Source organism: Platichthys flesus, chromosome 19 (genome assembly GCF_949316205.1).
Source record: "Platichthys flesus chromosome 19, fPlaFle2.1, whole genome shotgun sequence".
NCBI classification, from domain to species: domain Eukaryota; kingdom Metazoa; phylum Chordata; class Actinopteri; order Pleuronectiformes; family Pleuronectidae; genus Platichthys; species Platichthys flesus.
In genome coordinates, this window is record NC_084963.1 from 15,233,310 (window position 1) to 15,250,243 (window position 16,934).

The 16,934-nt window shown below is 40.1% G+C and overlaps 1 protein-coding gene across 2 annotated transcripts; it reads left to right on the top strand.

The window, feature by feature from the left end:
• Positions 1-1,039: 1,039 nt before the first annotated feature.
• Positions 1,040-14,055, top strand: LOC133974901 (TNF receptor-associated factor 2-like). 2 transcript variants are annotated; one of them, XM_062412716.1, is made up of 12 exons: positions 1,040-1,228; positions 3,464-3,610; positions 3,887-4,096; positions 4,618-4,696; positions 6,551-6,649; positions 7,305-7,466; positions 7,558-7,632; positions 8,374-8,448; positions 8,999-9,571; positions 9,786-9,963; positions 10,514-10,662; positions 11,028-14,055. In XM_062412716.1, exons 3-12 carry the CDS (start codon positions 3,909-3,911, stop codon positions 11,244-11,246), a joined length of 1,797 nt encoding a protein of 598 aa, XP_062268700.1. In that variant the 5' UTR covers positions 1,040-1,228; positions 3,464-3,610; positions 3,887-3,908; the 3' UTR covers positions 11,247-14,055. The 2 variants fall into 2 exon arrangements, with proteins under 2 accessions (XP_062268700.1, XP_062268699.1); XM_062412715.1 differs by lacking the exon at positions 1,040-1,228 and having other exon boundaries at positions 3,063-3,610.
• The last annotated feature ends 2,879 nt before the right edge of the window (positions 14,056-16,934 follow it).

The following is a 16,934-nucleotide window of genomic DNA, read 5'->3' on the forward strand; positions in this document are numbered from 1 at the left end:
ATCTTTTACTAACATTCATGGCCATTAGTGAATTTTACATTAACATTGTGTGGTATTTGGAATCTGAAATTCACTGTCACTGTAAAATGTTTAAATATCTTATGCAAATAGAGCATTTCTTCAGTTGTAAATATGGATTTTTTTCACCAAAACTAATTAGAGTGATTGTTAACGGCCCAATTTGTATTCATTACCAAATTACGGTTTATTCGTTTACATGATTGCCTTCAATCAATCCCTTAGAAAAGAAGCTCAACTCTGGAGTGGGATAACCGCCTGTTTTACATGTAGATCAAGGATAGTGTCTTGCTACATCGCATGACAGATACGCCACATAGCTGAACTAAATAGCTCTTTTACACCGCTTTTAAATACAAAGGAGGGCCCTGTTCGTTTTTAAAGTCAATTTGAAGTCAATTCTGCCATATTTACAGGACAGAGACATTACCTTACAAAAAACTAAAAAAGGGACAACTTAGTTAACATCAACTAACATTTACAATGGAGGGATAAAGTATTATGACCCATTATTTTAATGGGTGAAATGTTACAATAACATAATAATTATAATAATAATAGAGAAATCATTACTATTATCTATCTACTAACACTATATGTGCAGTATTACTTCCATATCACTTACTGCTATCATCATGTTCATTACAACCTTTTATAGCCCATTACAACCTTTTATAGCCCACAATACAATGCTTTATTATTAGTTTACTGTCTTTAGTAACTTATTTATTTTTTACATAGTACTGTTATATTAACCTTGCATCTGATCTGACATATTAACTCATTGAACCCTCCGATGTAATACAGTGTGTTTAACATGCCAACAGAAGCAGGAGCATTAAAAACAAAGAGTATTTGTGAACCTGTAAACCGAAGCTTCATTGTGCTCGCACAAACAAAGCCCCCGCCCACTCCTCAAATTTGAACCAATGAGATGAACGCCTCCACAGATCGTCTGCCTATCAACCGGCGCTCAGCCCCCCTGCATGACGTAACAGCCAGTCTGAAAGTGCAATGGCGATATTGGACAATAACAGCCGTCGCTTTCGGGGACCACATCTCTATTATGTGGCTGAGGCTGGAGCAAACACCGTCAGCGGGCTGCAGACGCGCGTGTAACATTCCGCACGGTGCGCGAGCGGCAACGTGCCACGGGGAGACGTGATTCCACGGCCCGTGCACGCGATGACGGCTTAGACCCAAACCGCTGGTAAGTGTGAACTCCCGGTGATGGAGATGGAAGCTGCTTCTGCAGACGCTTCCCCAGCAAATGGTCCCCGGCAGGCTGGAGGTTTGGAAGGGGCGTGGCGGCGCTGGGTACCACTTCTGACTCCAGGATGCTGATAGCTTAGCAACAAGGAAGAAGGAGCAGGAGGCTGGAGACAATGGATGTGCGGGTTGTCAGCAGCGTTACTGGGTAGGCTTGGATGTGTATTGTTGGAGCAGAGAGCGAGGCAGCCGGTGATCGTCACCATCATCATCAGTTTGTGCCAAGTCAACCACAGGGAGCCATGAATGTGGGAATGTAAACAAAGGGTGTGGGCCCGTCAGCTGGCCTGTGAAGAACCATGATCACAGCAGGAGGAGGTTTAACACCCATGGTACAGTCATGTCTGATGGGTGACAGCGTGTTTAAAAGGCTGGACGCTGCTGTCAGAGGCACCAGCAGCTGCCTGGCGGACCCCAACTATAACATTTTATATATTATTTACATCCACTTTAACCATCACTAGTTCCAGACTCTGAATTACTGCTTTTGTGACAGCCATTTCTGTAAGCTTTTGGATCCAGTATCCTTGGGTTTTCACTCTATGATCAATTGAATCAAGAGAATAATCTGCTGATATGATCGATGATGAAAGTAATCGTTAGTTGTGTCCCCACCGAGGTGTAAAAGCTGCCACATGCTCCATGACAAATGAGGGTGAGTAAACTAACTTGTAGTGCTAACATATAGTCAGCTGATCATACTCAGCTTATAGCCAATATCTACCCTGACAATGGAAATTATACACATGTTCAATATGAAGCTGTATTGTTTATATATCATTATAAACAATACATCATATAACCTGAAGGTGGTGACTGAAAGATTGGAGGCTGCTGTCAGAGGCACCAACAGCTGCCTGGAGGACCCTAACAAGGAAGTTGTTCTCCTCAATTTTATGTCATTTCATTGACTGAACAACCAATTGTTTGATCGAGAAAATAATCTGCAAGTATAAATGATTAAGGTAATCATTAGCTCCTACAGAAGGGTAAACTCCATCTCATGTTTCATGACATGGGGCAAAGTACTCATTCAGATGAATGACAAAAACAAGAATCATAATACATATGGACGCTTGTTAATGCATCACATTATATATATTGATTATCATTCCCTTCATCAGTCATGGTTAGGCATGGTATTGTTTGAATAGACTTAGGGGCTAACAGGTTTATTTTGCTCTATTTCTGTCTTCAGACTTTGATCAATGAGACATTTGCATCACTGAAATAGAAAATCTGCTGAGTCAGGCCCTCAGTTCTCCATCCTGTGGACTCGGCTTGTGGAGGGACAATGTCTCAAAATAGAGTTAAACCTTTTCAATCATATTTGTAGTAGTTTGTTGTACAACAGTATTAACTCCTCCTCCACCGCATTCATTTAATTGCTTTACTCTACAGATTCATATTATTCATAAGAAAATATAATGGACAGATCATATATGCTGTGTTACTACAGAAAAGTTGCACTGTGGTATAAAAAGGAGTTAAATATTGATCCACTTCTACACATGAATGCATCAATTCAAATTTACTCAGAAATAGGTGAGTAGTCTTACTTCTGCTCCTTAAAGTATATTTTAGGTAATACTTTTATTGACATTTAAATAGACAGCCCAAACTTGTGTTTCTCCACCTTGGTATTGCCACTGTACCTGAGTAAATGTTCTGAAAACGTCTGCCACCGCAGGAAACACTTTATAAAGGAAACCTTATTACATATTATACCATATACATATTTGTACACAGGTATGTTTCAAATCAAAGGAAAAACCTGAATAAATGAGGAGAGAAACCTAATGGATACATACATTACATGGCACAGTCACGCTGTTAATTCGTCCAATTATGCTTTGTGACATTTATCCCAAAAGTGACTACATGAGACCTATTTTTCCCTCAGGACTAAACATCCTGTTAGTTTTTGTAGTGATGTTGAAATTGTATTGCTGACTCTTAAGGCTTTACACAACTACGCAGCTATGTACATCAAGCATTTACTAACTATGATCCTGGGTCCAGCCTCAGATCAGCTGATAGTCGTCTTCTTTCGTGAAGCACTCAATGACTTTGAGAAATCGTCTTTGTAACGTTGTAAAAAGTGTGACACTGTAGTGAATGTGACAATCTTGTGCATTAGTGTATGGAAATAACATGAAGAGGTGCTCCTCCTCAGGGTGAAGAAGACTGTCAGTGCAGCACATGATCAGACTTTGGAAAGACGTGTGGAAAACAGGGATTTGTTCAGATGAGCTGTGACGATGCTGTTGGGCCATTGTGCTGACGTGGTTCGAGGTCATTTGTCCTGCTTAGTTTCCAAAAGGTTTGAATCTTATTGCCTGAACTGCAGATTTCAACCCAATAAAAAAATGTATGCTATTAAGAACTGGAAATATTGTTGTAACTTACAAGTGAATGCAATTTGTTTCAGGAATGTTTTCAATTAGCTGAAAAATACAGAATCTTTGAGAAACAGCATTAGCAAAATATTCACTGCGGCTAATTTCTTAATCAGCATTTATCTAACTGCTGTATCAAAATGAAATAAATTATATTTATTTGTCCTGTACTCTGACATGTTTGTTTGTTTGTTGCCCAGGTGCGACGTGTGAACAGACACCATGGCCGCACAGGAACCGTCCCCTCCTTCGTCCATGGAGAGCAACAAGCCAGGCTTCCCCAAGAAGATCCTGGGCAACAAGCTGGAGGACAAGCACCTGTGCAACTGCTGCCACAACATACTGCGACGACCGTTTCAGGCCCAGTGTGGACACCGCTTCTGCTCCTACTGCTTCAACAGGACAGTCAGGTGAGGAGCGGCCCAAGTGTAATGTCCACAAGAGGTTTGAAGGGGAGGACCAATAACCTTTGAAAGCTACTCGAGCTCTCGAGTTGAGAGTGACCTGAGACTGAAGGGTCATATTCTTACACCCTTCCCTCTACTTTCAAAACAATAACTGGTACATCGGCATTAAATTGTTTTTTACCACAAGATGAAGACAAAAACATCAAAACAAATGTTACTCTAAATTAAGCACTTCAAGAAATAACTAGAAACAAAGAACTAGAAAAACATGCATTAATAAGGTTCATTGCTACTTCCGTTAAAGTGATATAAGGTCATTGGGTTTACTGCTGTTTGTTAAACTGCTATCGCATTGATTTGATTCAAATATTCATTTCCCTCTGACATGTGTAGGGAAGAGGTATAAACTTGAACTCCTTACCTAGGTACAGCACTGGAGTAAATTTACTTATTTCCTTTCCACCATTTGTTACATGATGTTTTTTATTAGTTGTATATCAGTAGATGTCGTTGTTTTATTGCAGTAATGGACCCCAGAAGTGCAGTGCCTGCATTAAAGAGGACATTTTTGAGGACCCTACGTCCATTTTGAAACAAGGATGTGTGAGTATAAACATATTTTTACCCAGTACAGTAAAGTATAATCTTTCCTTATTGGATTTTTATATTTTTACTAAACTGAATCTATCGATTTCATCATCTCGATGAGATGATGAAACTGAATCTATCGATTTTATCAGCGAATTCATCCGAATTATGCCATGAAGGCTCAAGTTATATTTTAATCAAAAAAAGCTTTATAAGTTAAAAATGTTTTTATTGATTGTTTATAAGATGTGATAAAATAGTGAAAGTTTGTGGTCTAAGTTTTCCAGAGCTCAAGCTCAAGTCTGCAGATGTTCTGTTTAAATCAAAGAACAATCTTAAACCCAATTCTTCAGATTATCATGTTAAGAAAAGCAGAGTTGGAGAATCTTTCGAATTTCATCTTGAAAATGTACTTGCATGATTGTTTAATTTGAATGATCTAATCATTTCAGCTCTATTGTCAAAATGCATTCAATTCAGATTTTTAAATATGTTTTAAAAAGTTGTATTATTCTTTACAGTAAATCAAGGGGGGGAATTTAAATAACAAAACAAACGTGAAAAACTAAATGAGTCAAAGCAAACAACAATAAATCAACAAATTGACCAATTAGTAAGTGCATTAAGGTATAAACAGTTTATATTAATTTTGGGATGGAAAATTAACGTTATGTTCCTCTACTGCTGCTCTAAGACGACAATTTCCTGCCAGGAAACTCAGACACTAATAAAGAAGCACATGCACGGACAAACAAAGATGATTTCATTTTGATGCAGACTCAGACACTCTTTCTAGATATAATCATTTCAGATGTTTGTCACTTCAGTCCCACTGGTGATGAGACCTTTGTCAGGTTGAAATCTATAAATGACGCAGAGCCTGATTTCATCACGGTAACACTGTAGCTTTTCATCATACATAACCACTAGTAGAAAAAAACATTAAGTACCAGTATAATCATGTAAAAATACTCTATGACATGTTAAAGCCCTGCATTCAAAATCTCTTGATTAGAGCCAATATTATTATCGACAAAATGTACAGTAAGTGATAAAAGTCCTGGTTTTTGAAAACTTCTGCTGTAACTCCTGAATAATAATGCAAATTACTTGAATTTATACAAGGCCTTATGAACAAAAATGCATGTGATATAATCTGATCGTGATGCATCAATTCTTAAGCAGCATGTTACTGTTGTAGGTGCTTAAGGTGAAGCTAGCTCTATAGACTTCAATGTTCAAAGGTTAAAAACGTTTATCATACATAGAGAAAGTCTTTCTTTGCCTTCCACTATGAACACCGTGTTTGTGAAGGATCTGTGTGTTGAGGTAGTCAAGGGTTGTGTCAGGGCCAGGGAGTATTTGAGTATTTGTATAGTTTTGCATAGTGCTCCCTCCTTTCAAATGGTCACAAGATCTGAAGTGGCTGTGAGAAAAGAAAAAAAAGTTCTGGAACAGGACTTTGCATTATTTTCTCCCTAATATTTGCCTTTTAAAATGATTTATTTACCTCTCTGGTTATCAAACCACGAATGAAATGTCAGTAAAAGTGAAATATTTCCCTCTCATATATAAACTACACGTTGTACAACTGTAACAATATTAAGTACTTAAGTAACAGTAGTAAAGTATAATTTAAAGATTGAAATACTTTAATGCATAACAAAAGCCCATGCAGGACAAAAGTTGGAGCTCGCGATTCTTGCTTTTTTCAATTCACTCCTAAACTCGCGAATGAAGGAAAGAAAAAAAATCTAATACAATTTCAATCCAAACATAAAAAATCAATATGATGGAAACAGGGACGGAAATGGAAACATTGCACAGACACAGTATGACACCTGTTTGTTTTCTCTTTTGCTTTTTCAGGCTTTTCCTGACAACGCTGTCCGAAGGGAAGTTGAGAACCTGTCAGCTGTTTGTATCAATGAAAGTTGCACTTGGAAAGGCAGCATTAAAGAGTACGAGGTGAGACGGCATTTCATGACTTTCTTATGCCTGAACATTTTGCTTTGATAAGGAGGTGATCCTTTGTTACCTCGGCCAGGGATGTTTTTGTTATCTCTGTCTGTTAGTAGCAGGTTTACTACAACACTTGGTGGAAGGATGTCTTATTAAGGAGAGAACATATAGAAACTTTGTGCAGATCCGAATAAATTGGCAGATCCAGGAGTTTTGTTTCACTTTCTCACATCAACAGATTCAGTGACAGGTACGCAGACTCAGTAGAGAACTGCACTGCACGCGACTTATACGCACACAACTGCAGCTGCAACAGGACAGTACAACTTGCACACAGCTATGCAATGCAGCAACGGAGCAAAACACAAAGTTATAGGACAATTTAGAATTTGAGGCGCTGCAACAGTCTAGATTATTAATGGGAAACACTGCTCCGACATGACGAGATGGGACATAAGGTATGCTTTCAGTGTCCCTCTGTCTTGAACTGCTTCTAGATGGATACAAATGTGCGGTTTTGTTTGGTTATCTCTGAGCTAAATGTTGAGCTTACGAGCTTCACCTTGCTGTGATGGTATGTGTAAGTTCTGCAGACAGTATAGTCTGTGGCCTGACTGTAAAGTCTGCCACAACAGCTCATCCTCAGCTCTCCTTCCTACAGCAGAGCCACGAGGGGAAGTGTGAGTTCATGATCATCCCCTGTCCATCCTGCAAGGAACGCATCCGCTTCAACGAACAGGAGCGCCATAGCGAGCGAGAGTGCCCGGAGAGGACGCTCAACTGCAAGTACTGCAAAGAGCCATTTCACTTCAAAAACATCAAGGTTAGAAATTATTCATTTGGATTTAAGACGCTCGTGTCATGTCTGAGTACATCACAGCAGCTCTCTTTTTTTTATTTTTTTCCTTTTCCAGGCACATGATGAGATCTGTCCCAAGTACCCAATGATCTGTGAAGGCTGCGCCAAGAAGAAAATACCCAGAGAGAAGGTGAGTCATCTCTGTTAAACTCATGTAGACAAGCGAGAAACATTTCGTCGCAAAAAAGGGTCAGAGTCTCATGTAGCTGCAGCACTTATCCCCACTTTAAAGATGACACTCAGTTTCAGAGACACAAGTGAAAAAGACAGACTGGAATTTTATATATATATTATCTTCCTGCTGTTGGAGACATTTCCAAAACTTTGCTAAAAAATATTTAGTGAGTTAAAATGTGTGTTTTCTCCACTGCACAATAAAAAACAATAACCATGTTTTCCATTTATGATTCTGCTTTCAATCCAGGTATCAGATTTATTTTATCTTCACATGCATTTTACAACCATATAAAACAAGATAGAAATATAAATTAAACAGATTAATGAGGGACCTGCTTATATATAATTATATTAACTCAAGAATAAAAAGATAAATGAAAAGAAAGCATTCATTACATGAGCACAATATAAACACAATAGATCAGGTAACATAAAAAAAACATTAGTAATAATCAGGAACTAATCAGACATAAATTAAATTTGAATCATGACTCGAAATTGCATCAGACACAATATTTCTTCATTCAGATAGTTTGAAAAGTCTTTTAGGAAAATGGAAATATCTTTAAAAAAAGTTCTTTATTCATCGGCTGGGTTGTTGAAATGTTAACAGTTAATCATTTTTTATAGAATCTGATACTTTGCTGTCTTTTTCACTGATGTCCTTTTGTTTGCTTTTGTGTTGTTTCCCCAGTATGTGGACCATATTAAGTTCTGCAGCAAATTCAGAACTCCATGTCGATTTCATGTTGTGGGATGTGACATTTCTGTAAGTAACTTCATTATTCAATATAATATAAAATCAATGTTATCTTTTCTATATCTTTGCACATGCTTTCGTTTTTTGGATTATATGAAAATTCTAGGTTTTGGTAAAAGGGGGTTAGAAAGTTTTAATGAGACCGTCTTTGCAGTAGAGCTAGAAATTAGTACATAAAGTATTAAGTACACAAAAGGCACTTCTGGCCTTAATTAGTGTTATAATATGGAAAATATATTTAAGTGTGTATTTACAGACATCCGTATTCATGATTGAAAATCAACAACTACTATATACTATTAACCAGAATCCCCCCCCCCCCCTTTTAATGTAAGACACATTGATGTGTGATGGATTTATTCTCTGATAATAAAGTAAAGTCCAGTGAGAGTCAAGAGGCTTCAAAGATAGAGGTAGAGGCCTGCCTATTCACATAATCAGAAGAATCAAGAGCAGACATAATTATGGCTGTGTCTTCTGTCTGTTGACTTGCCAGAGTCAAGCAGGACTGTTTCAGTACAAAACTTTTGACCTCCAGTTTGTCGCCTCCTTTGTGAAGGTGGAGAAGGAGAAGATTCACGAACATGAGCGCACCTACGCCTACGAGCACCTCAATCTGTTGTTGCACTACATCATGGGCATGAAAGTGAGCATGGAGGGCCTGCAGCCCCAGGGACTGGAAGTAGCCGGACACAAACTGGTGGAGCTCCAACAGTCCCTCAGGGAGCTTGAGGCCAGAGTCTCCCAGCTCAGCACCACCTCCTCTGGGCCTCCCGTGCAGGGAGCCGCCGCCGTCGCCTCCTCCTCATCCTCCAGCTCCGGTCCCCCCGGTCCATCTGCTTCAGCTCCTCTCCCTCCACCTCCAACTCTAGCTCCCACCCTCTCTGTTTCCACGTCTTTCACACCATTGCCCAGTTCGGTGGGAGCAGCGCTGGAGCTCCAGCTCCACAGTGAGAAGACCAAGGTGGCCGAGCTGGGACGCAGGTGCACGGAGCTGGAGGTCAAATCGGGAACGTTTGAAAATGTGGTGTGTGTGCTGAACAGAGAGGTGGAGAGGTTTGCCACCACCCTGGAGGCCAGCAACCGTCAGCATAAACTGGACCAGGATAAGATCGAGGCTCTCAGTAATAAGGTAGGAATGAGGGGGGGGGGACAGTACCAAGACTGCCCCCTTTCACACTCTCAAACACACATGACATTATACATATAACTCTATCTATAAATGGACCACCGATTCTTGTTCTCCAAGAAGAATGAAACTATTAACTGTCTCCTTTTATGTGGAAGATATTAGATGGATTGATTTGAAAATGTGTTAAAGGAGAGTGTGCGGGGTTCTATTCCAGGTGCGACAGCTGGAGAGGACAGTGGGGCTGAAGGACCTGACAGTTGCTGAGATGGAGGGCCGGCTCAGAGAAATGTCTGCCACCACCTTCGAGGGCGTCTTTGTCTGGAGGATCTCAGATTTTGCCAAAAAGAGACAGGAAGCGATTGTCGGTCGAGCCCCTGCCATGTTCTCACCAGGTATCATGGGTCATTATTGTAGATCAATGCATCCATCATCTATACTGCTTAACCTTTGAGTGTCATGGAAGGGGCTGGGGCAGACGAGCAGACATTGGGCGAGAGGAAGGGTCAAATCTGGACTGGTGCAGGGCTATTATAAACACTCGGCTGATTGGTCAGGCTGCTATCACATGACCGTCTTCCGTTGTTGTAGAAAACAACCAATTACAAGTGTGTCTGACTCTGTTGTCTTTGGAGAATCAGTAGTCAGTAGTTTCAAAACCTGGAAACTTTCTGTAAGACAACTGATAACCCCTACACACGACATGCTTCCCATGATTGTAGGAGGGGTCTACATAGCTGCAAATTTGTTACCTGAGTCTGACCAGTATAAATTCAGTCAATCCAAAATTGACCCTGTGATAGACATAAATCCTGTTTTGTAGAATTTGAAGAATACACAATGTTCTCCTCTGACATTCACATCGCACTGTGTTAAAAGACAACAGTGTGTTGCAGGAGCCTGATGACTGAAGCTGTTTTCTCCCTCCCACTATTTCCCTTTCAGCCTTCTACACCAACAAGTATGGCTATAAGATGTGTCTGCGGATCTACCTGAATGGAGATGGGACGGGGCGTGGCAGCCACTTGTCCTTGTTCTTTGTGGTGATGAGGGGGCTGAGTGACGCTCTGCTCAAATGGCCCTTTAACCAGAAGGTAAAATACACAAAGGCAACGAGGGGTATCTACGAAGGATTTGAAGCCTTCTTTTCGTCATCAAATTGTGGTTGTTTGTATTTACTGAAGGTTATTCTAAGGGTTTTCTTCCCAGAGCAAAATCTTTTGAAAATTGTGTGTTTGGCCTCATGCAATATGAAATTCAAAATGGTGAACTGACTTCCAAAGTGACTTTCTGATGAGACATCATATGCGCTACAGGATTAAAGTAGCATTACTTATAATAGTACTTATAATAAGTATTAAGGAGAATTAATCTTGCCCATTATTGTTAAAGAGAAGGCCGTGCATAACACAATTTGATGCATGCAAGCATAATCTCTCCATTTCTTCCTTGTTTCCAGGTGACGTTGATGCTGCTGGACCAGAGCAACAGGGAGCACATCATCGACGCCTTCCGACCTGATGTCACGTCCTCCTCCTTCCAGAGACCCGTGAGCGAGATGAACATCGCCAGCGGCTGTCCGCTCTTCTGCCCGCTCTCCAAGCTCGATGCCAAGAACTCATACATCCGCGACGACACCATTTTCATCAAGGCGATCGTGGACCTCACTGGCCTCTAGACGGGTGATTCCACAGGGTGGGACAGTTCGGCAACCAGGCAGCTCTTAGACCATTACAGCTTCATCTTGGCTCAATCGTGGTCCTTCTAGGGCTCCTCCGTTCAGGCATCTTACTGTTCCCCTGCAGCTCTAGGGAGACAAACGTGCTTGCAGCTGTACGCTGGGTGTGGCGCAAGTTGGCTCAGTCCAGGCAGCGCTGGCATCGTCATCGTGGTCCCTATGCAGGAACCACCGTCATTGCTGTACATTTGGGGTGCAATACTTATTTTTTTCCCTGTTGACTTCACAGCACCAGTCCCACAGGGATAAAGTGTCATTTCTATTCACATATATACGTTTCAGTTAAAGGACACAGACGTAAGCAAAGGACACAGACGTAAGCACCGGTGCAAAAATGTTGACGGAGTGAAAAGAGCGTTACGGCATCTTTTATCATCTCCTGCGTGTGAAGAGTTGGGAGGTGAAGACTGTTAGATGAGGATTGTAGATTACAGGTCGTGTAAGTGATGATTCTGATGTCGCTGTAGAACGCTGGCAGTAGACTTGTACTAGATTTAGAGCGTGGCTTGATGCAGTTTTAGCTTTTTCTTGCAGACTGTGGATATTGTGAGCTTCTCAATTCCAGTGTGGAGTGAATTTGCATAGACAAACGTGGAGTTATGTTATGAATAAGATTACAGGCGTTTATTTTTGCCTCTTTTTTTGCGCAAAGTGCATGCTGCTGCCGTTTCAAGTATAAATTGGCTCCTTGATACGACTGAGCTTTATGAGGGTTCCTCGTTTGTTGTGAAACTTGTTAGTGAATTAGCCATCCGTGATGGTGGACATTGCCTGCATGTCTTTGGAAACAGGCTATTTACATGTGAAGTCAGTGTCGCGTACGTGTTCCTAATAGGGGTTGGTGGTTCTGATCGGTGGTTTGGTACATCTGTGGAAGATACAGTGAAGTTACCAAGGAGTCAGGGCAGCTTGCCAGTCAAGCCTGAGGCGTTAAACTCCAACAAACACACATAGATGGAGTTTTCCCCCTGGGATATGCTCATTAGCTCACATCTCAACACATAGTACTGTGCCCCACCACAGACTGAGGTCAACACAGATTCCACGAAATGAAGGAAAATGTCCGTTCCTTGTTTTCTGTCCTTACGGTATATGTGTATATCTGCTGCTCTGAGATCTAATATATATGTTGGCACAAATAAACAGGAGGTAAATGTGTGCGGAGGGTGAGAGGCTGAAAGAAGAAGTTGTGATGCGTTGTTGTAGGTGATGGGCCATTGTTGACTTTATTTATTGCAGATCGATGTTCAAGTGCAGCCCCGGATTAATCTCTAAACTTCAGTGTTTTATTGTGCTCTCACTTTATTTCCAATACGGCACCGCAAATCAAACACAAAGATCGACAGTGACATACATCGAGATGTTCCTGCAATTATTCTACGTGTCCACCAGGGATTGCTGTTCTACTTACTTAGCATGCATGCTGAGGTTTTAAGGTTTCACGCTGGCCTGTCTGAAAACCAGTCCCGACCTGTATTGGAACCTCTCTGTGCATGGGAGGCTTCAATTCATATTCACTATGGAGTTACACGCCGGTTTCCTACGCGTGTGAAAGCATTTAATTGTATTTGTTCGGATGAGAAGACGTAATCATAGAATAGTTATTATGTTATATCTGGCGCTGCGTCTGTTTCGACGGATGCCTCTGTCTATATTCATAGCAATTTATAAATATGTATCTTTCATATCATACTGTTGAAATAATCTATATATCAAAGTTAATATACACGAGATGTTATAATAAAAATAGTATTGCTGAATACCTTATTAATTCTATATCTATATACCACCTTTTTGTTTGTCAAGATGGTTTGAACAGGCCAGGACAACCCCTTTGTGCAGTGAAGACTAGAGTGCAATATATGATTATGTCTTAGTACACCTTGGATTTAAGGGTTTACAGAGGTCATGCTCAAAGTATTTGTCGCCGTTTGTTTACATGAGTCATTATGGCACTGCTGAAGATCTTTCCAAGGAAAAAAGGAGCTTTCCTTGTCATCAAGACTACATCAACCTGATATCACTAACATGGGCACCTCTAGTCTGTAGTTCCTCGTGAAGCGAACCCACGATTTTTACCCGAGAGCGTTTTACCGTTGAGGAATTCTTGCTATATCCAGTGAGTGAGTTTCTATCTCTTACTCCTAAAACCTGTCACTGACGACTGAGCATGTGATAAGTAGAATTACATGAACTTTTTAAACCTCCTGTGTTCTTGTTAATGTGCCAAAATCAGATATTACCTCTGTATACTAACAATGTTGTATTGCAAGTTGGATTTTATGTTCTATGCTAAAAAATATGGTGCCAAATATACAGGATTTATATTTTAAGTTATTATGTGTATGTGTGGGAGTGTGTTTGTGTGAATGTGTGTGCGTGCGTGTGTGTGTGTGTGGGCGTGCATGTGTGCCACTTTTACTAATGATGCATGGGTCACTACTTCGGTGCGCACCAGAGAATTAATACTGTCCCATGAAGCTGTCCTCAGATGACAGACCCGGCTGAGGTTTCTGAATGTAAGCTTTAATTCATTTAAAAAAAAACACACAACAGCAGTTCTGTAATGTGATGCAGTTGACTTGAATCAACTTTATTTGTGCACTTTGTATCGGTTGTTTGTCCAAACAGGGTATTTTGTTGAGTGATTTATGTACCTTGAAATCAGAGCCATATATATTCTGATGTTGATAATTGATGTATTATGCTATAAAGGACATGCAGTATGTAATAAAGTTTGTTAGTTTCAGCCCGGCGATTATTTGATTTGATTGATTACAGAAAAATTCTGATCTTAAGTAGAAGTACAGGGTTCGATTTAAATACACACTAAATTCACTGTGTTTGGGTTAATATAACAATAATATAACACACATATATGTATGTAAAACAGGATCATGCTTATTATAATCCTTTGGGTTGTTTAAACCCAGTGTTGGTGTTATCTTTTCATATTAGTGATGTGTTATTTATACAAAATAGTTTCAGATACATCATGGTAAAGTTTTAACATTAAAATTGTCACAAAATGTATTGAGTACAATGTAAAAGACATTAATCAGGGTAAATAAGGTATTTCAAAAACAGGGCTGACATTGGTTTAACATTTTTTAGTTTTTTATTTTTCTACCAACATATATGGCGATGCCTGCGAGCTAGTTCTGGCAGGCAACTCGAGCTGCGCTGCGCCAATCACGTGACATACATCATGTGACATACATCATGTGACATACCTCAATCTCCAAAACCATCTGTAATACACACCCACCTTATCAGGTGGTCTATTTAACCAGAGAGACATTTCCCATCAACCTCTCTTGCTCGCACTGCTGCTGCAGTATTGCTACCTGTTGCTTCAGTCCCTCCACCACCCCAGCATCCACCTGTAGGCCCAGCATCCACCTGTAGGCTCCAACGGGGGGTTACAAGTATTTGCTCATCACTCCCATCATTCCTGTGTAATCATATGGGGGAGTGATTAAGTTGGAGCCTAGACGCCAAACACTAAATCTGTTGTAATAAATATATTACATGATCGAAGGTGAGTTGTCTGACAGAAATATTGTTTATGGTTTAATAGTGTGATCTATTGGTCCAGTCAGACCCTGCTAAAGGGTCACACAATAAAAAATGTTATTATTTAAAAAAGCTTATATAGGCTTCATTTTCTCAACTCGTTACTGTTTTATGAAGTATGGAATAATTTGTTCCAGAATAACAATCTGGAGAATTGGCCACGCAGATTGCCTTTTACACATGCACAACACAGCGGGATGTTCTCTGCACAATAATTCTTCCTGTTAGGGCCACAACACATCACTTAAATGAAAGTACAGACATTGTAAATAGAACATTGAGCCCCAGCACTGCTGGGCCACTGACTCCTCGTACATGATCACAAACCAAACATGTTGTTACACCTTGATTTCATCTTTAATGGCAATCAGCAGAGTTCATACCTCAGAGGCCAAATAATCATGATTTTCCAGGTCAAAAATATAAGAGAAAAAAAGGAAGTGGTCTTCTCCAGCTCCATTCGTACACCAAGTGTTGGAAATCTTTATTAACCTTTTAAAAAGAAACACTGATGCAAACATAACCTCCTTAACCTCCATAGCCTATTGTACTTCATTTTTTGTGGAAAATATTAATTCATCAGAAAAGATTAATTAATTGTATTTAGAAGTATATCAAAGCAAAGCTTATGTAGTCCTTCAGAGTTGCATAGGAGTAAAGTATTTAAGTGAATTTATGTAGTTACCTTCCTGCACTGCTCACTAGAGGGAACTATAGATCCGTTAAAAAACAGACAAAACCCTTGGGAGGCTGTTCTGGAAAATACCCAGTACCCAAAAATAAAACATTAAATTACATTACATGTCATAAAGCTGAAGCTTGTATCCAAAGCGATTACAATTAAAAGCTGATTGAAATAGACTTTATTATACCTTTCCTGGCCGTCTAATTTACAGACCATTTCCAATTTCTAGTTCAATCAAATACAAGTCTTTCATTACCCACCAGACAACACTGTGCATTGTGCACAGCTGAGAGCTGATGTCCGGATGCACATTTAGAGGGTGTTTCCTGAAGTTACTTAACAGATGGACAACAACAGAACCTCTGTGGTTCACACGGGACGTGTTCACACGGGACGTGTTGTACAAAACATGTACAGAGCTTAAAGAGCAATTTCATTTCTCATTTGTATTTTTAGATGTGAAGTATGTGCCCTCGTGTTGCAGATGTCATGTTAACCTCACAGTGCTACCACAGGCCTGGTTGGTGGAGGAAGGGCTGTGATGAAGCTCTACAGGATGTGGTCGGTGAATCGATAGGGACAGTGACGCAAGTGACTTTTTTCACGATCCCCATCCGTTAACACTGACTCTTCTCTGACACTTTTTCTCCTCTTTGTGCAGCCCTGTGCAACCCAATGTTTGTTTGTTTTTTATTTGCAACATAAATAAAACTCAAAACACTGCAATACTAGTATAAATTTACAATAAACAAAAATGACAAGAAATCCACAATATGGTGACTTTAGATAAGCTTTTAAAAAAACCCCACCAGTTTGGGGAAAGGAACATTTACTCAATTGTTGTAGGCAGGTAAGCTATTGAGACATTTTGATTGATATGATATCTGTGCGGTGTCTCGAGAGGCACCCCTGAATAAAATTCATTATTATTATTATATCTACAATTCTAGGGTACTTTAATTTTTAGGGTACTTTATTCATGTACTGCCTCACATTTTTAGTATGCTACATTTAGTCCTATTTGAAGAACTGTAGTTGTGTTTATGTAACTGGTTTTTAGTACTTTTTGCTAAATACAGTGCTACACTCTCACTTATTGTAAATCAAACGCACCCTTCTCAATGACACAGTGTAAATGGTCCTGGCGTCTGACCTGGTGCTAAACTTACCTGTACAGTGGCTAACGGGTAAGCTAACCTGGCTACAGTGAAACACACTGTAAAGAAGAAATAACCGTGCTTGTGTTGGTTTGTCGCTTTAGTTAGTCGATAGTTAGCAACTTCCTAAACAGACACTTAAAATGTGGACGCCGGTTTCCTGCCCGGTGGAGTTGGACACCAACACCTCACACCAGCTAAGCTAAGTAG

Excerpts from the sequence above, each read along its gene's own strand:
- LOC133974901 (XM_062412716.1), top strand. The coding sequence starts at position 3,909 with ATGGCCGCACAGGAACCGTCCCCTCCTTCGTCCATGGAGAGCAACAAG. Across the intron at positions 8,449-8,998 it reads TTGTGGGATGTGACATTTCT|GTGGAGAAGGAGAAGATTCA; the intron begins GTAAGTAACTTC and ends TCCTTTGTGAAG. Across the intron at positions 9,964-10,513 it reads CCCTGCCATGTTCTCACCAG|CCTTCTACACCAACAAGTAT; the intron begins GTATCATGGGTC and ends TTTCCCTTTCAG.